Source organism: Saccoglossus kowalevskii, chromosome 21 (assembly GCF_978046115.1).
Source record: "Saccoglossus kowalevskii chromosome 21, keSacKowa6.1, whole genome shotgun sequence".
NCBI lineage: Eukaryota > Metazoa > Hemichordata > Enteropneusta > Harrimaniidae > Saccoglossus > Saccoglossus kowalevskii.
The window spans coordinates 8,256,179-8,277,620 of NC_140661.1; the positions used below are offsets into that span (position 1 = coordinate 8,256,179).

Genomic DNA, 21,442 nt, shown 5'->3' on the forward strand with positions numbered 1-21,442 from the left:
TTGGATTGCATGATTAACCTTGGTGGAATTGTAACACCTAACTGTGGCTGTGAGTTGATATTGCCACTGTATTCATCACTGGAAATTCTTCAGCTGTTGTTGCTAACTTACTATGTTGATAAATGAATGCAAACTCTGAAAGGTTAATAGCTATTGCAGTATCTAGTAACAGTCCGGTGACGTTATTGAAGATCTGACACACGCAAGGCTGTCCCAGTAAATGTACTTAGGTCGGTGATTGGTGGTGACTCTTGAGCCGTTTTGTTTCATTCTGGTGGAGGGTCAAAGAAATGAAAGGGACAGAAAATTGTTGAGAAGATGAGGGGGTAATCAGATGGTAGGGTGAGGAAATTATGAAGTGACATTTAGGGGAAAGAGAGAAGAGTTTGAGTGAAGTTGGTGGTGAGGGGGGAAGTCAGTTAGCCATGGCGGTTAGTGAGGGGGTTGGGGTAGAAAAAGTAGAGTGAGGCTCGGACAATAGGGAAGATATGATGGATGAAAAGAAAGATTGAAAAGAGTGAGACGTGAGAGGATAGCGAGGGAGGAGAGAGAGTGAAGCATGGGGAGTAGGAAGGGGCGATGAAGGAAAGGAGAGATTGAAAAGAGTCAGTAAAACATGAGGGGTTAGTGAGGGAAAGAGAGGAGAAAGGAAGGAGGGTCAGGGTGAGATGTCAGGAGAATAACGAGGGAGTAGATTCCTGCTTATGAGCACTGAATCGTACATGATGTAGTAAGTAACATGCACTACAATGTCATTCTCTTTTTATGAGGAGGTAGGGGTTATTTATAGATAAATGGAAAAGGGTTTTCAAACTTCCATCTTAGTTTAAAATCATGTTGCAATTAACTAAACAGGTCATCTGTGCAGCTGAAATTGCACCAATAGTATTTGCCAATGAAACAAGTATTTAAGTATTAGTAAAAATTGTACCTTGACGTTTGCAGTAAATATATTCGTAATACTGCCAAAGTAGAAATTTACGATGACTTTTTATGTTTCCGGATATGATGTAAACTTGTATATAATACAAAAGGGAGTACTATAAAGCATGCATAGATTGAATAATAAAATGAGTCATATTGCTGGCTGTGAGTTATGGTATAATAGCACACTGGTTTATAATTAATGACTTAGCCTCAAATATAAAATGATTTGTGTCCACGGAGATGCATTTGAACACTTGCTGTTATGTCCATACAATATCAACGATTCAACTTTAACGTAGCTTTCCCCACATAAAACGTCACAGTTGCTGCTGTTCGTTGTGTTTGATGTAGGGCTCTCGTAACTTGTACAACTTATGATGCAATGTTTGTTTACATGACAACTGTGGCTTATTACAAATTATTTAAAAAAAAAAGATTATAAAGAAGAATGTATTTTTTTTTCTGCCAAAGAGTTTATTTCTTCAATTAATAAAATTCAAGAAATATCCACATAGTTTGCTTTTTTCAGTTTCATAGAGATGTGTGCAGGTTTACCTCTACAGCTATTATGTTCCAATTACATGTATATGCTGAAAACTGTTCAATTTTTGCCACAATAAATATTTGCGATAGTGATAATTTGACAGCATTTTTTTGGACATTTTTTTGATAGTTGCTGTGACTTGCTGTCTCACTGTTTCCAATGAAATGTTTACTGCAACTCCCTAAGGTCTTGATGAAATGTTTACTGTGACTCCCTAAGGTCTTGATGAAATGTTTACTGTGACTCCCTAAGGTCTTGATGAAATGTTTACTGTGACTCCCTAAGGTCCTAATGAAATGTTTACTTTGACTCCCTAAGGGCTGAATGGAATGTGCTCTTCTGCATAATTTCGCAGTTTTCCCTCAACATGTAACATTCACTAAAATTTGTCCTGCAAAAATAAAGCTGTTCACAGTATTACTCGTTTGATGTCATTCTTGAAGGTTTTCACCTGTCAGTTTTCGCTATTACCTCATCAATTGTCTCTCTCAATTGGAACCATTTTGTAAGCTGAGGTACACAGAGTTGATCTAAGTTCCACTGAGAGTTGGGTTAACCAATTAAAAAAATATTGAAGTAATTAATGTTGAATACCAGTATAATTGAAGATAATGACGATCTTAATTGAATATTGAAATGTAATTTATTTAATATTGTTTCTTTGACAACTCCCTTCAATTAAGTTGAGGTATTCTCTGCAAATATACAATTCATTCCAACTAATATTTGTGAGGTTATGCAGTTTATAACATTTCTATAGAGAAAAAAAATGTCTATTTGTGTGTGAAATAAACTCTACATTTCTACTCTGTTCAACATTGCAGCAAGTTATCAATTTAAAAAAAAAAAAAATGAGTTGAACAATTTAACCAGTTCAATTGACTTCATTATTTTCACTTAATTCAACATTGCAGCCAGTTCAACAAATTTTCAACATTTCGATCATTCAACAAATTATTACAACATTAAAATTTAGTTGCACAATTTTACCTAAACACTCTGATTGTCAATTTATTTCAACATTTCAATAAATCAGTTCACTAAACTCTTGTGTTAGTCAACTGATCCTGTTGCCTAGTACCAAATCTTTCTTTTAAAGTTTGTTATAGTATTACACCCTTCCTGCATTACCCATAACACTAATAAAAGAACACTAACCCAGTTAATAAGTTCAATTGAATTTCGTAATCAGAATATCTATTTTTGGCTGAATTTTTGTCATCTTTATATAGTCGCTATTGATTATAGTCTGTCTTTGCCGAGCTTAGCATTATTGATCTTTTTGAGTCATAAACAAACAATTCTTTTTTGCCGAAAACCTCGTATTCATACATAACTAACTACTGTGTGAAAATTTCAAATGGTAGTAATTTCATTCAAAAGATCAATGCAAAACAGGTGACTATAATTCACCTCAGATTATCATGGTTCCCTCCCAATATTATGCAGTGACATCAGAATATCATGGTTCCCTCCCAATATTATGCAGTGACATCAGAATATCATGGTTCCCTCCCAATATTATGCAGTGACATCAGAATATCATGGTTCCCTCCCAATATTATGCAGTGACATCAGAATGTCATGGTTCCCTCCCAATATTATGCAGTGACATCAGAATATCATGGTTCCCTCCCAATATTATGCAGTGACATCAGAATATCATGGTTCCCTCCCAATATTATGCAGTGACATCAGAATATCATGGTTCCCTCCCAATATTATGCAGTGACATCAGAATATCATGGTTCCCTCCTAATATTATGCAGTGACATCAGAATGTCACGGTTCCCTCCCAATATTATGCAGTGACATCAGAATGTCACGGTTCCCTCCCAATATTATGCAGTGACATCAGAATATCATGGTTCCCTCCCAATATTATGCAGTGACATCAGAATATCATGGTTCCCTCCCAATATTATGCAGTGACATCAGAATATCATGGTTCCCTCCCAATATTATGCAGTGACATCAGAATATCATGGTTCCTTCCTAATATTATGCAGTGACATCAGAATGTCACGGTTCCCTCCCAATATTATGCAGTGACATCAGAATGTCACGGTTCCCTTCCAATATTATGCAGTGACATCAGAATATCATGGTTCCCTCCTAATATTATGCAGTGACATCAGAATGTCACGGTTCCTTCCCAATATTATGCAGTGACATCAGAATATCATGGTTCCTTCCTAATATTATGCAGTGACATCAGAATGTCATGGTTCCCTCCCAATATTATGCAGTGACATCAGAATATCATGGTTCCCTCCCAATATTATGCAGTGACATCAGAATATCATGGTTCCCTCCCAATATTATGCAGTGACATCAGAATATCATGGTTCCTTCCTAATATTATGCAGTGACATCAGAATGTCACGGTTCCCTCCCAATATTATGCAGTGACATCAGAATGTCACGGTTCCCTTCCAATATTATGCAGTGACATCAGAATATCATGGTTCCCTCCTAATATTATGCAGTGACATCAGAATGTCACGGTTCCTTCCCAATATTATGCAGTGACATCAGAATATCATGGTTCCTTCCTAATATTATGCAGTGACATCAGAATGTCATGGTTCCCTCCCAATATTATGCAGTGACATCAGAATATCATGGTTCCCTCCCAATATTATGCAGTGACATCAGAATATCATGGTTCCCTCCCAATATTATGCAGTGACATCAGAATATCATGGTTCCCTCCCAATATTATGCAGTGACATCAGAATATCATGGTTCCCTCCCAATATTATGCAGTGACATCAGAATATCATGGTTCCCTCCCAATATTATGCAGTGACATCAGAATGTCATGGTTCCCTCCCAATATTATGCAGTGACATCAGAATATCATGGTTCCCTCCCAATATTATGCAGTGACATCAGAATATCATGGTTCCCTCCCAATATTATGCAGTGACATCAGAATATCATGGTTCCCTCCCAATATTATGCAGTGACATCAGAATATCATGGTTCCCTCCTAATATTATGCAGTGACATCAGAATGTCACGGTTCCCTCCCAATATTATGCAGTGACATCAGAATGTCACGGTTCCCTCCCAATATTATGCAGTGACATCAGAATATCATGGTTCCCTCCCAATATTATGCAGTGACATCAGAATATCATGGTTCCCTCCCAATATTATGCAGTGACATCAGAATATCATGGTTCCCTCCCAATATTATGCAGTGACATCAGAATATCATGGTTCCTTCCTAATATTATGCAGTGACATCAGAATGTCACGGTTCCCTCCCAATATTATGCAGTGACATCAGAATGTCACGGTTCCCTCCCAATATTATGCAGTGACATCAGAATATCATGGTTCCCTCCTAATATTATGCAGTGACATCAGAATGTCACGGTTCCTTCCCAATATTATGCAGTGACATCAGAATATCATGGTTCCTTCCTAATATTATGCAGTGACATCAGAATGTCATGGTTCCCTCCCAATATTATGCAGTGACATCAGAATATCATGGTTCCCTCCCAATATTATGCAGTGACATCAGAATATCATGGTTCCCTCCCAATATTATGCAGTGACATCAGAATATCATGGTTCCCTCCCAATATTATGCAGTGACATCAGAATATCATGGTTCCCTCCTAATATTATGCAGTGACATCAGAATGTCACGGTTCCCTCCCAATATTATGCAGTGACATCAGAATATCATGGTTCCTTCCTAATATTATGCAGTGACATCAGAATATCATGGTTCCCTCCCAATATTATGCAGTGACATCAGAATATCATGGTTCCCTCCCAATATTATGCAGTGACATCAGAATGTCATGGTTCCCTCCCAATATTATGCAGTGACATCAGAATGTCACGGTTCCCTCCCAATATTATGCAGTGACATCAGAATATCATGGTTCCTTCCTAATATTATGCAGTGACATCAGAATGTCACGGTTCCCTCCCAATATTATGCAGTGACATCAGAATATCATGGTTCCCTCCCAATATTATGCAGTGACATCAGAATATCATGGTTCCCTCCTAATATTATGCAGTGACATCAGAATGTCACGGTTCCCTCTCAATATTATGCAGTGACATCAGAATATCATGGTTCCTTCCTAATATTATGCAGTGACATCAGAATGTCATGGTTCCCTCCCAATATTATGCAGTGACATCAGAATATCATGGTTCCCTCCCAATATTATGCAGTGACATCAGAATATCATGGTTCCCTCCCAATATTATGCAGTGACATCAGAATATCATGGTTCCCTCCCAATATTATGCAGTGACATCAGAATATCATGGTTCCCTCCTAATATTATGCAGTGACATCAGAATGTCACGGTTCCCTCCCAATATTATGCAGTGACATCAGAATATCATGGTTCCTTCCTAATATTATGCAGTGACATCAGAATATCATGGTTCCCTCCCAATATTATGCAGTGACATCAGAATATCATGGTTCCCTCCCAATATTATGCAGTGACATCAGAATATCATGGTTCCCTCCTAATATTATGCAGTGACATCAGAATATCATGGTTCCCTCCTAATATTATGCAGTGACATCAGAATGTCACGGTTCCCTCCCAATATTATGCAGTGACATCAGAATGTCATGGTTCCCTCCCAATATTATGCAGTGACATCAAAATATCATGGTTCCCTCCCAATATTATGCAGTGACATCAGAATATCATGGTTCCCTCCCAATATTATGCAGTGACATCAGAATATCATGGTTCCCTCCCAATATTATGCAGTGACATCAGAATATCATGGTTGCCTCCTAATATTATGCAGTGACATCAGAATGTCACGGTTCCCTCCCAATATTATGCAGTGACATCAGAATATCATGGTTCCTTCCTAATATTATGCAGTGACATCAGAATATCATGGTTCCCTCCCAATATTATGCAGTGACATCAGAATATCATGGTTCCCTCCCAATATTATGCAGTGACATCAGAATATCATGGTTCCCTCCTAATATTATGCAGTGACATCAGAATATCATGGGGTTCCCTCCCAATATTATGCAGTGACATCAGAATATCACGGTTCCCTCCCAATATTATGCAGTGACATCAGAATGTCATGGCTCCCTCCCAATATTATGCAGTGACATCAGAATATCATGGTCCTTCCCAATATTTTGCAGTGATCGATGATTGTCATTGTCTCCAGTCGATCTCCCTCAATGGAACCCAGTTTTACACTTACAGTCACATGTCAATCCCTAGAACCTAGTTGTTCTGCCATAACTGTCTCATACCCCTCCTTGTAACTCACATGCCTTGGATCTGAATGGCTCTACCTGAACTGTATTGTGCCCCTCTCTAGATATCCATGGCTCTTCCCTAACTGTATTGTGCCCCTCTCTAGATATCCATGGCTCTTCCCTATTAAACTGTCCTGCTACTTACTTTTCTTTGTGACCCATTACTACCATCTCAGTGGTTCCATAATTAAGTTAACATTTTTGAAATTATTCAGTATTGGAGCTAAATAAAGTGCTTCTAGTATAAGATACTCTACAACAATAAATCTTTACCGGTGGCAGTAAGTCACTGGAATCACTCTCCATGGACAAGTCTACATAGATTGATGTTCATCTTGATTTGAATGACTTACCAGCTGTGAGAAACACCGTTCTAATTACCTCTCCGCTTAGTCCCATGTCTCTCTAGGATTCTATTTCAGAAATATTAATTTATCGTTTTTATTTTAACAGTTCTTTCATAAAAAAATAATAATAATTAGGCTACCCAGTTATGATAATGACAAAATTTATGAATTAAATAACTTATACTGATCACTGGGTGCACAGTGGCTTGGTTGATATCTGATAGATATTTAGATCCAACCTGTGGTTCAAGACAAAAAAATTATCTTGAACCCGTTGTTGCAACATTTAGCCATTTTATGTATTTTTGGATAATTTTTAATAAAATAGGCATACTTTCCTGTCGGACATAGGTCTAAATTCAAATTTTTGAAAAAAATTCTGAAAAAAATTGCAATTTGTGATATAAATTGAGTTCAGCAGTCAAAAAGTTAAATAAATATGCCATATATGGCTGAAAATCTTTCCCTACGAGTGCAACTTTTGTGTAACCTTAGACACAGGTACATATGTTTGACCATGCATGGTTGACAACGGTGATAGCGCATGTTCGTACGACGCTGTCACAAAGTCCCAAGCATAGAATATGGTTTCTGTGGCAAAATGTACTTACTTAGCTTTGTTATACTGTCTCTGTGTTGGTTTTATGGAAATAGAGATTTTGTACATTTCTGGAGTAACAGATAACAGCTTTATTTATTTAAAAATAAAAAATGCACTTTTTTTGTTTCAAACAAAATAAAATAAATGTATTGATTTTTATTTTAAAACTAGTATTGTCCCAAAAAATGAATGTTTTAAAAATAAATGATTAAATTTATTTTTAATTTGCTATAATTTGGTAAAATATCTTGTATTTTTGATGTTATCATTTTTGTTGTCATTAATGCATTATCTTTATTACTTTTGAAAAAATCACCAAAAATATCAATAATCAAGAAATCATGTTCATCCCTTGAACTTCTCTTTTGTTTAAATCATTTTCTAAATGGACGAAGCTTGTTACTTGGAAATATTGATTATGTGTTCCACAAAAGTGTGGTTGGTTTACTCTATCGTCTATATCCTTTGTTCAATATATTGCTTTTAGTTGGAGATATTTTTTTGAGTTTCGAAATAAACAGCAAAATTTTAACCTTTAAAAATTTTACTGGAACCATCAGACAAAAATAATCCCTATATAAGCTTAGGGATTGACCATTTGAAATCATGGGGAGGGATTTTGTTTTAACCTTTCTACCACTAGTTCTCTTTTCATCACACATTCACAAAATAGTCCCATTTATAGCTTGCACTTTCCTTCAGAAGATTGGGACAAGAAGAACTAAATTTTTTGAGTGAAAACTGAAAAATTGACCCCAATTTTGTCTGTTCATTTCCAAAAATATTGAAGAATATAAAAAAAAAAGTGCAGAAAAACTTGGGCATAAAAAGGTTAAAAAAATTGCAAGCTAGATAGGAATAGAAAAAAAATTGCATGGAAAGTGTTGAAGGGAAAAGATGTTGGCACATTTCAAAAAAATGAAAAAGATAAAGTGAATAAAAATCACAATCTGCAGCTACCTTATCCTATTGGTCAAACAGTGTCCTCATAATGTAAAAGATGCACTGCAGTTGAATTTAGAATGTGCTGCAGGCAGAGTGATGCGCTTGTGAAATCACCGTAATATTGCGGTTACTTGATTGGCAGCCAGACTAATTTAAAATTGTGGATTCTGACATGTTAAAAGTAGGAATAGTTTGGTTTCATCTCATTTTCATAGTTGAACGATTGACTTAATCCGTATTTGAAAGGACTGGATTGAAGGTGGGCTTTAAAAATACTCGGTCAGTATTCCCGCTGTCTTGCTAACTGTTTGCTATTCAATGTCTATATCCCCCGGCTTTGCTCTAAGTGAATGCTTAGTCTTTTTGTAAAAGCTCCTGGCCGATAGTGAATAAAAAATCTCTGAAAGCTCCGCTAAAGAATTGGCATGTAGGGAAAATAAGAAGCCATCACTTTGGTAAATAGGTCAGTTGGGAAATAAAATTGCCCTCATTTAAAGAATAGGAAAGTCTGGAATGTTGACAGCAAGAATTAAGTGGTGGTCTCTAGATAGGAAAGATGGAAGTTATCAACATCAAGGATGGATGGGTTGCTGATAGATCTTGATTCATATAATCACAAGATAGTAATGTCATACAAGTATAGATAGGTTACTGATAGATCTTGATTCATATAATCACATGGTAGTAATGTCATACAAGTATAGATGGGTTACTGATAGATCTTGATTCATATAATCACAAGGTAGTAATGTCATACAAGTATAGATGGGTTACTGATAGATCTTGATTCATATAATCACATGGTAGTAATGTCATACAAGTATAGATGGATTACTGATAGATCTTGATTCATATAATCACATGGTAGTAATGTCATACAAGTATAGATGGGTTACTGACAGATCTTGATTCATATAATCACATGATAGTAATGTCATACAAGTATAGATGGGTTACTGATAGATCTTGATTCATATAATCACATGGTAGTAATGTCATACAAGTATAGATGGGTTACTGATAGATCTTGATTCATATAATCACATGGTAGTAATGTCATACAAGTATAGATGGGTTACTGATAGATCTTGATTCATATAATCACATGGTAGTAATGTCATACAAGTATAGATGGATTACTGATAGATCTTGATTCATATAATCACATGGTAGTAATGTCATACAAGTATAGATGGGTTACTGACAGATCTTGATTCATATAATCACACGATAGTAATGTCATACAAGTATAGATGGGTTACTGATAGATCTTGATTCATATAATCACATGGTAGTAATGTCATACAAGTATAGATGGGTTACTGATAGATCTTGATTCATATAATCACATGGTAGTAATGTTATACAAGTATAGATGGATTACTGATAGATCTTGATTCATATAATCACAAGATAGTAATGTCATACAAGTATAGATAGGTTACTGATAGATCTTGATTCATAAATTCTATGGTAGTCATGTCATACAAGTATAGATGGGTTACTGATAGATCTTGATTCATATAATCACAAGGTAGTAATGTCATACAAGTATAGATGGGTTACTGATAGATCTTGATTCATATAATCACAAGGTAGTAATGTCATACAAGTATAGATGGGTTACTGATAGATCTTGATTCATATAATCACAAGGTAGTAATGTCATACAAGTATAGATGGGTTACTGATAGATCTTGATTCATATAATCACAAGGTAGTAATGTCATACAAGTATAGATGGGTTGCTGATAGATCTTGATTCATATAATCACAAGATAGTAATGTCATACAAGTATAGATGGGTTACTGATAGATCTTGATTCATATAATCGCAAGGTAGTAATGTCATACAAGTATAGATGGGTTACTGATAGATCTTACTTCATATAATCACAAGGTAGTAATGTCATACAAGTATAGATGGGTTACTGATAGATCTTGAGTCATATAATCACATGATAGTAATGTCATACAAGTATAGATGGGTTACTGATAGATCTTGATTCATATAATCACATGGTAGTAATGTCATACAAGTATAGATGGGTTACTGATAGATCTTGATTCATATAATCACAAGGTAGTAATGTCATACAAGTATAGATGGGTTACTGATAGATCTTGATTCATACAATCACAAGATAGTAATGTCATACAAGTATAGATAGGTTACTGATAGATCTTGATTCATATAATCACATGGTAGTAATGTCATACAAGTATAGATGGGTTACTGATAGATCTTGATTCATATAATCACAAGATAGTAATGTCATACAAGTATAGATGGATTACTGATAGATCTTGATTCATATAATCACATGGTAGTAATGTCATACAAGTATAGATGGGTTACTGATAGATCTTGATTCATATAATCACAAGGTAGTAATGTCATACAAGTATAGATGGGTTACTGATAAATCTTGATTCATATAATCACAAGGTAGTAATGTCATACAAGTATAGATGGGTTACTGATGGATCTTGATTCATATAATCACATGGTAGTAATGTCATACAAGTATAGATGGGTTACTGATAGATCTTGATTCATATAATCTCATGGTAGTAATGTCATACAAGTATAGATGGGTTACTGATAGATCTTGATTCATATAATCACAAGATAGTAATGTCATACAAGTATAGATGGGTTACTGATAGATCTTGATTCATATAATCACAAGATAGTAATGTCATACAAGTATAGATGGGTTACTGATAGATCTTGATTCATATAATCACAAGGTAGTAATGTCATACAAGTATAGATGGGTTACTGATAGATCTTGATTCATATAATCGCAAGGTAGTAATGTCATACAAGTATAGATGGGTTACTGATAGATCTTGATTCATATAATCACAAGGTAGTAATGTCATACAAGTATAGATGGGTTACTGATAGATCTTGATTCATATAATCACAAGATAGTAATGTCATACAAGTATAGATGGGTTACTGATAGATCTTGATTCATATAATCACAAGGTAGTAATGTCATACAAGTATAGATGGGTTACTGATAGATCTTGATTCATATAATCACATGGTAGTAATGTCATACAAGTATAGATGGGTTACTGATAGATCTTGATTCATATAATCACAAGGTACCGGTAGTAATGTCATACAAGTATAGATGGGTTACTGATAGATCTTGATTCATATAATCACATGGTAGTAATGTCATACAAGTATAGATGGGTTACTGATAGATCTTGATTCATATAATCACAAGGTAGTAATGTCATACAAGTATAGATGGGTTACTGATAGATCTTGATTCATATAATCACAAGGTAGTAATGTCATACAAGTATAGATGGGTTACTGATGGATCTTGATTCATATAATCACAAGGTAGTAATGTCATACAAGTATAGATGGGTTACTGATAGATCTTGATTCATATAATCACAAGGTAGTAATGTCATACAAGTATAGATGGGTTACTGACAGATCTTGATTCATATAATCACATGGTAGTAATGTCATACAAGTATAGATGGGTTACTGATAGATCTTGATTCATATAATCACATGGTAGTAATGTCATACAAGTATAGATGGGTTACTGACAGATCTTGATTCATATAATCACATGGTAGTAATGTCATACAAGTATAGATGGGTTACTGATAGATCTTGATTCATATAATCACATAGTAGTAATGTCATACAAGTATAGATGGATTACTGATAGATCTTGATTCATATAATCACATGGTAGTAATGTCATACAAGTATAGATGGGTTACTGACAGATCTTGATTCATATAATCACATGATAGTAATGTCATACAAGTATAGATGGGTTACTGATAGATCTTGATTCATATAATCACATGGTAGTAATGTCATACAAGTATAGATGGGTTACTGATGGATCTTGATTCATATAATCACAAGGTAGTAATGTCATACAAGTATAGATGGGTTACTGATAGATCTTGATTCATATAATTACAAGATAGTAATGTCATACAAGTATAGATGGGTTACTGATAGATCTTGATTCATATAATCACAAGATAGTAATGTCATACAAGTATAGACGGGTTACTGATAGATCTTGATTCATATAATCACAAGGTAGTAATGTCATGTTGCCATCAAGATGAGTGTGAAATTTGTGATAATCTTAGTTGAGTTCTTGCGAAAGGTAGTCATTAGTGAAATTTACTGTATAGTATTGAAAATTTAAATGGGAAATGTACATGTAATTGTTCATTGTTTGTACTATCATTACTGTTGCACGCATTAATTTTTGTGCGTTTTATTTCTCATCGATTGTCATCTTGGATTTGTTTTTGTACTCATACTGATTTGTTCATCAATTAGTTAATGATAAGTGGCTGCTATATTTTATTGGACTATTCACAAACAGTGTTTTCTATTTTTGTCATAATAAACAGAACATCTCTGGCCTTCAACTACACAGATTTAGTCTGTTTTTTATTTTTAAATATTTAAAGAGGCAGTTTGGATATCTTTGATTAGTTTTATGAACATTTCAATAATTTTGTCTGGAAAATGCATTTCGAAGTTGAAGTTTATTATCCATGAAAGAATGATTGAGAATATTAGAGAAAACACAAATGTAGTGGGTAAGAGTAATCTGAAATAGTCTGTAACAGCTAGTCGAGAAATACTCCTACAATGACATTGAAATAAATATAAATAAAACATTATTATACATAATAATACATAATTTACCAATAGAACGTTTGGTAGTATTTGTTTGATGTAATAGTGAAAATACTTTTATTCAACTAATATTTTATTTTCGCTTGGAATTTATTTTCGCTGAAGGAATGATTCACTGAAAATAAAATCTAGCGAATATACTTTTTTTCTTCTATATTTTACATTCAAATTGTCAGAAATCAGTGAAAATAAATTACATACAAAACACCAGCTACATAAAGTATTTTACAGTATTATGTTGGCTGTAAAAGCAGCGTTTTCATTATATGGGAGGTTACCATTATTTCTGCATGTAAAATATTAACCCTTTGAGCGTCAGAATTTTCCCCTCCACTATATCGGAGCCATGTATGTATTTCCCAAAAATTTTGTCAATTTTTGACCAAAGAGTAGATATATAATTTTACTTTGTTGACAATTTTAATCATAATTTAAAAAAAAAAACTGAAAAAATTTTGTGGGTTTAATTGTGTGATTGGAGAAAAAATTTTAGTATGCCAATTTAGAAAACATTTTCAAAAATACTTCACTTTGCTTCTATATAATTAAAAAAAAAAAAATATTGTAGCATTTCAAAAGATCTTGCTTTTGAAATATGTTTAAACGTTTCTTCTTCAAAAATAAAAAACACAGTTAATGTGATGCAGTGGATATGGAAGGGCAATTAGAAGCCATTTGTCATATATTGCGTTTATCTACTGTAATTTGTTACATATCTATAACATCGTAATTTTTTGTATATTGTCACGATTTCCTGCAATACTTGACGGTGTCATAATTAAATTGTATTTATGTAATACGAGGAGATCGTGGAAAGGTCGGTTTCCCGTTCTGCTTCAGGAGAAAATCAATAAAAATCTATTGTTACAATTCGATTTCAACCGTCAACTTTTTAATTCTTCATTATTGGCCATAATGTCTCAAGTTTTGTTCAAACACATTGATTTGTTTGAAAGTTGCGTGCACACAATTTTAAAAATTCACTCCGGTTGCTGTTTTGCCATAGCACTTTTACCTGTAGGTAAAGTTTTATTGTATTCTGTTGAAATTTACAATTTTAAAGTATGGTTGATATTTTCTACCTGTCCTTCCTTTTAGTCTGAATGACAACCTCTTTGCAGACTTGAGAACTGTCTCCATGCACTTATTAAGAAATATTGATTTTTTACTTCCATTTAAATTGATGTAAATATTGCTCCTGAAAGCGGAAATATCGTCTGTAAAGCAGATCTTTAGATACACTGACTGCATGGATGATTGGTATTGTTCTTAACGCTAATATTCCCGGCCGTCACTGTACAACGTAATGTACAACCCCAATGAATAAACTCTGATATTTAGATGAATATATCGTGAAGATAATTTTCACGAGAATTTAATATTATTCGGTGTTGATTTATTTGATTTTGACACAAAAAACTTAAATTATTTCTGCATTCTTGTTAGTTTTCTCAACTGTGTTACTATAGCGAAAACAAAAACTGAACGTTTTTTTTTTAATTTTATATTTAACTGTGTCGCTGTATTCAGTGATCAAGTCTGTTTTTTCCCATGATCCCCTCTGTTTTGTCTCATGATTATTCATTAGTCCACTGGCATGTGCTGAATTGAATACATTAAATATGGCCCCAGTGCTAACTTTATTTCACATAACTGTGTTGTCAATTCAATATTCTGTATTTTTTCGTGCTTTTTTGCTGAAATTAGCATTGCTTGCACTTACTAGGTACTTTTCTGTCCCGCTGTTGTCATCAGCGATGAGGTGAATTTGTGAAATCTCTTGTTCTACTGAACACATGTTTGTGTGTTTTAAATGCTTTTGTTTAACTCTGTCCACTTGAGTCCAGTTCACCAACTCGGCAAAAATACTCTGAAATTTATAGCTTAGCGACCAAACACGCTGCATTATTTCTTTTATACTTTCCGACGACGGGCAAGTTGTCAGTGTAGACCGCTTTGTGGAATATTTGACTCCCGAGATTGACAAGACCCAAGGGTTTTGAAAAAAAAAAAAAAAAAAAGTAAAGATCTGGTTGGGTATTCTCAGTGCTCATTTATCATAAGATGAATGCAATTAAATTTGATAGATGAGAACAGGACGCAAAAATATTCCCCATTCATACCAAACTAACTTAAATTTGACTTGTATTTATTGATAGTCATTCCAAATGCTGAAGACTCTTATGAATAATGTCAACTTGACGTTTGTTAGTTTCAACATCCTTCCTCGCTCTTCTGATTCTGTCAAAATAATGAAAAGTTGGAAGAATTTGAAGATGTATTTAAATAATCCTTGCTTTTATAAATCATTTAATCTGTCTCACCACTTTAGAAATATTATTTAAATCTCAATTTCATAGAATTAAACAAACAAAATTTGTAAAGATTTTAATTTTCTGTATAACCGGTATATTGCAGCTACAGAGGTTGAGTACCAAGGGAATCCTCCCTTTTATTTTACAGATCTTTCTTCATTTGATGAATATAATAAAATTGGAGTAAACAGTCAAACTCATAGGGGATTTGATCATTAATAAACCGCTTTATGACTGAAAACTGCATGATTACAAACCCAGGCTAGGTTCTCGTCTCTGGTGACCATCGTGTACGGCCAATTACTGCTATATTTATTACTGTAATTCAATTACCAGCCACCAATACCAGTTAATTTTTCATAAATGGTGGCTGTCATAGTGTATCTAACCACGCTGAAGGCAAAGGTTTTGACATTAATTTTATTTAAGCCAACTTCAATGAACTACCACTGTCACATTTCATCAAGGTCTGAAATTATTATTCTGCCCGGAGGATCGTAGATGAGATCAACAGTTATTGCCAAGGAGATTACCGCAGTGCTGGTTTAGACACACTTTGGGTCATTATGGAAGAAGAATAGAAAGAAGCTGTTGCCATAGCAACTGATCCAGAGATGCATGGAGGGGGTGGTATCCATGGCAGGTGTTTTAGTGATAACAATGGGGTTTGTTGAGATTTGCATTTTTTGCCGAGACATATGAGAATAACAATCACTCCAGTACTGTGGAACAGTGAGGATGACAAATACTGCACTGACTAAGAGATGAGAAATGGATGTTGAATATTTTAATGCTTGATGGTAATCTTTGGGTATCTGAAATTTATATAGTGTAGTCTTCTCATTCAAATTGTTTTTATCTGACAAGGACTAACCCTTTGAATGTTGAAGTAAACTTTTGTCGTTGCCATTGAAATTAACCTGCCTGCATTATTCTGTCAAAAGTTTTCATCTAGACCTATTTGGTCCAAAATTAACAAAGAAACTGTTAAAAAAAAAACTTATATATTTAAAAAAAAAAAAGTGCTGAACTTTGCACTACATTTTGGCATGAAGAATAATGACATTCTACGGGTTAAGGAACTATATAAGCAGTAAGAAATATCTCCCTGGTAAGAAAAGGAATTTATTTTCTCTTTAGAAAAATACAGTCCAGTGGAAAGAAATCGGTGAAAATAAAACTGTATTTTTGGCAAAGATATTACTCCCAACTCCCAAACATCAGCAAGCTGATTTCAGCTGAAATAAATTACAGTGGAAAAAAGTGATGAACAGTAATTGTCTGATTGTGTGGTGATTGTTTTTCAATGATTACTTGCCTTTCGTCATGTGACCCCTATATTGAGATATTTTGGGAATAAAACATTAAACTTGTAGGTGATCGAACATCGGATCAAGAAAACCGCCAAATGACAACAACAGCTGAATCTGATAGTCGTATTACATGTTAACTGGAAGACGTAGTAAATATGAAAGGTGTCCTGGCTGGTAATTCATGGCTCACCATGGCTCATTATGAACACTGATTTGTTAGGCTGTTGCGTCTGATTGGCAACAAGCTGCTAATTTTCTTGTCTGTGGGAAGCCCAGAATCCCTACTCCGCTGAAAGATTCTTATTTCCAATTTCTGCATTAATTGCCAGTGTCTATGTCTTGTGATATCATTCTAATACTTTTAGCTGCTTAATGTTTTCACTCATTTAACCCCTTCAGTACCATGTATTTTTCCTGCGTAAAATTTAGTGCAAATTTTTTCACATTTTGGGAAATTTTTCACTAAATTTCATCGTCTTTTTAGATGGTACAGTTTCCGGTATTGTTTTTAGTTTTTGATCAAAAGTTTTGTAAATTTTTATCAAACATTTCATGTGGGGAGAAGCTGTATACAATACTTTTGTAGATGGTGCCAAAAGTTGACATTGACTCTCAAATTGTTCAATTTTCACTCCTGGAACTTTTTGTCATTTGATTTTGTAATGATGGTTATTCACATGTATGTCTAAATGTCACCGTAACTTCGCAATGGACCGTTGTTAAATTTTCACTACTACAAATTTACAATTTTATGTGACTCGTAAAAATTTGTCAATGAACTTAAAAATTAATCCTCAAACTATTAAATTAATCCGAAAAATAAAATAACTGCCTAAAATAAGCTGAATTTAAAATCAATCTACCACAAAAAAAAAAAAAACTTTTGGAGTTGCTGTTATGATATTTATTTATTTTCTGTCTGCTAGTAGATTTCATGTAGTGTGATCGCATGTGTTCTGTGTTTGTATGATAGCCATGTCTTGTACACTGTTTTAAATTCCAATATGTATTTGTTTTGATCTGTCTTCGCCATGTGGTGACTATTCATATCAGCCAAAAGTTGCACTATTTTTTTGATGGGTCATCCTCCTGTCTGTCATTTAATGACTAAATGTTTGTTTTATTATGTTTTTCTCTCACTGTTTTTGACTTGGTCAGTTATGTCATGATGTGCAGAAAAATTAAAAAAAAACAAGAAAAAAAGACCACATTTTAATTTTTTTTTTAATTTAAATTTTACAACAGTAGACCATAATTCTAAAAATTTAAAACCACTATTTTTTTTAGTCAAACTTTTAAGACAAATTTTAAAAAAGTTTTAAACTTTAAAAAACAAACAAAAAAAAACATGTCTCCTGAGAGTGTAAACTATAAGGGTATGGACAGTTTACACCCTTTCATTTGCAGTGCAACTTGAAACCTTCCTTGGTTGACCTTCTTTTGCTCTTTGAACTGATTTTTTTGTTTCAGTTTATGATTAATTTTTAAAAGTTGGCCTTTCTCCCCAAGATTCTTTTCTTGATTTATGTTGCCAGCTCTTCCAATGATACTCTATAAATGTACAATCCTCTTTTTTACTTAGCAGCCATAGTGTTCAATATAAGTCACTTAGGGGGTCATCTGACAGTGATCTGTGGTCAGTTCATTCATGTTGTATTGTGATAATGGCTGTGCGCAAATCGTGATCTTTTTAACTGGAAATTCATTCTGCATGCCATGTGCCTATTACTTATGAAATCAGACATGCGTCCAGGAATACCAGCATATTACTACCGAGGTAAGCTTCGGCATGTTAGCGTTGTTTCTCATGAGATTCCTAGAAGGGGTGAATGAGTTGATCTAAGTTTACTCACTTTAAGAAAGATGGTGATGGTGTCATTGTTTGAAAACACATCTGGCCTGATCTGTTGATTATGGCTTTTCAGGAAGGGTCAGTTTCCCTGAGATTTGCAGTTATTTCCCCGATAGTCTCGGCATCTCACCGCATGGTAGAGTTTTAATCAATTTCCACCCATTGTTTTACCCATTACTGCGAGGCAGAAACTTTGGAGTGTGGTTTCTTTGTTTGGTTTTCACATGTCCCTGTGTATTCATACTTTGAAGGTGACATTTTGTGAATGACCAATTCACTTTTAATACTAAGAACAAACGTGCTCTTGTCAGCTGCCGACAAATTAACTTTTTATTTTCAACCCAGGTTCTTTTGTAAAATGTCAAACTTTTGTGCTTGGCCGTGCCATCCTTTTGAGTGGTTTGCATACACAAGGTATGTTTTGTGTAGCGCCACATGAAATCACTGACATCGTCTGATTCCAAATTCTGGCATCGCTGTTTACATTATAACAATCTAATATACACATTTTAAGTATGGCTTCGTATTGAACCATATATATATATATATAGCATAAGGAGGCTTATTTCCTTTGCTTGTTATGCCAAAGTACCCAACTCCCCAAAATTGGAAATTTGCCCCCTTATACAAGTTCTTGACAACTGAGCTATGCCCCCGGATTGGTTGTCTCTATGTTTGATGGACACGGCAATGCACTGTGCTTCGTTGACCAAATATTTTAGATTTTAAATAAACCGACTTGACTTAAAGTGACATAAACTTGACTTAAAGTGACATAACTGGATACTATTAGCCTCTAAACTCTGTCTTTGTATTTGTGTTTTTATATTTATCCTGCGTGGAACCTTCTGATTAAATTTGGCGGCTTAATATTTTTTTTACAGAAACTTGTGCTTACTATTGCTTACTAAAGGCGTGTTGTAAATGTGTTTATTTTGGCATTAGAATTGAAGTCAATTTCTGTTTTTTTGTTTTTAATTTGCGCAATTGTATGAAAGTCATTAAAATCAATCCTTTGAGCACGAAAGTAAACTTTGGTTACCTATCACTAAATAAAAATGTTATGTTTTCAACTTTTTCTTCTTCAAAGTTTTGATAAATAGCAAAGAGAAGATTATGCCCATTAAGTCCGAAATGAACAAAACAGTTTTATAAAAATATTTAAAAACAGACAAAATGTTGCACAAAAATTTTGGCGAAAAAAATTATGGTGCTTGCAGGGTTAAAGATTGAAGACGTGAATACAAACTGAACACTATGTGCTAAATTTTTAATTAATGCGGCCCGTTTATTTTGCGGTAAATGAGAATTTAATTATGAAGGGTATTTTATAGAAGGAAATGTGTAACATTATGCATATTGAAATTATGCCAACTTTGACCAAAATGTTTTTGAATTCGTGATTTGGAAGGCTGTGATTTTCTACTCGTGCCGACTGCTTTTCAACGTGGTATGGGCGTGTGGGGTGAAACTCTGACCCTCCTTCACTCCAACTCTACCCCTCAGCTTGATTTATCAAATCTATCTGGAGAACAATCAAAACAATGACAGGGTAAATACGCTTGAAGTGAGTGGTGGAGATAGCAAGCTATTCCAACAGTATGTGCAGAGATAGCTAGTAGGGGACGCAACTATGCAAATGATAACAAACTTTTTTTATCTTAAAAAAAAAAATACTAGTAGATGCAATATTTCTTTACATTTTTTTTAGTTTGGATTTTTTGCAGTTATTCTGATGAATTTTATTAAAAAAAAAGGAGACATTTCTAGTAATTAGGGTGGGTCGAAAATGTTTTCAGTATTTAAGTTGTCAAGTTTATTTTGTAATTCTGACAAATTTCAAGTTCAGTAAACTTGAAATGTGCAAAATTCACAAAATAGCAAGATTTTTCAAATAGTTTGGCTTTATTGTAATTTTTAGCTCTTTGTAATTATTTTGATTGGATTATGTTTAATATACTGAACAGAATACTGGCTATTGTTGTTTCACTGCAGTCCTGAACTTAAACCATACTGGTTTGTCTTGCAATCCAATATGGCCGACATTGCCACCGTGGCTACCATGGAATCCACTGTGTGTCCATGAAAACATTGAACATTTTCTCACACTGTACTTGCACACGTTTTGTGTAAAGGTCTATAACTTGATGTTATCAGAAGTTAGTACTAAATGTTCAGTTTTAATTAATAAATTTGTTTTACATTAATTTACTACCATTTGCTCCCAATGATAGTGTTTTACCAGCTGTCTGGGGTGGGGGTGGTGGTATAAATGTAAGCCAATTGGTGAGTGAATTGAGTTTTTAGATCAGTTTATCTGGTGCATTATTTTTTATTGTACGGATAATGCCAATTTTCTTCCCAAAAAACACATTTGCTGTGAAATCAGAAAAAAAGTTGTTGTTTTGATCATGCAAAAATTATTATTCATTCCGTGAAATATTAGATGTGCTTTGAATTTTTGTTATACTATTAATTCAAATGACATGCATATTCTTGTAGTTCTTCCTATCTTTAACAGATTACTATTGTGTATTCAACTCAAAAACACATAATTAATATTAATATGTAATATAGAACAAAACTTTTAA

At 34.0% G+C, this 21,442-nt stretch overlaps 1 protein-coding gene across 11 annotated transcripts in view; it reads left to right on the top strand.

The window, feature by feature from the left end:
• The window catches only part of LOC100313756 (transcription factor 12-like protein), a 151,370-nt gene that overhangs the window by 31,466 nt on the left and 98,462 nt on the right, over positions 1-21,442 (top strand). The window contains exon 1 of one of the 11 annotated variants that reach the window (XM_085494761.1): positions 18,728-18,776. Within the exon in view, the coding sequence (XP_085350887.1) occupies positions 18,731-18,776 (46 nt within the window). The 5' untranslated portion in view covers positions 18,728-18,730. 11 annotated transcript variants of the gene reach the window in all.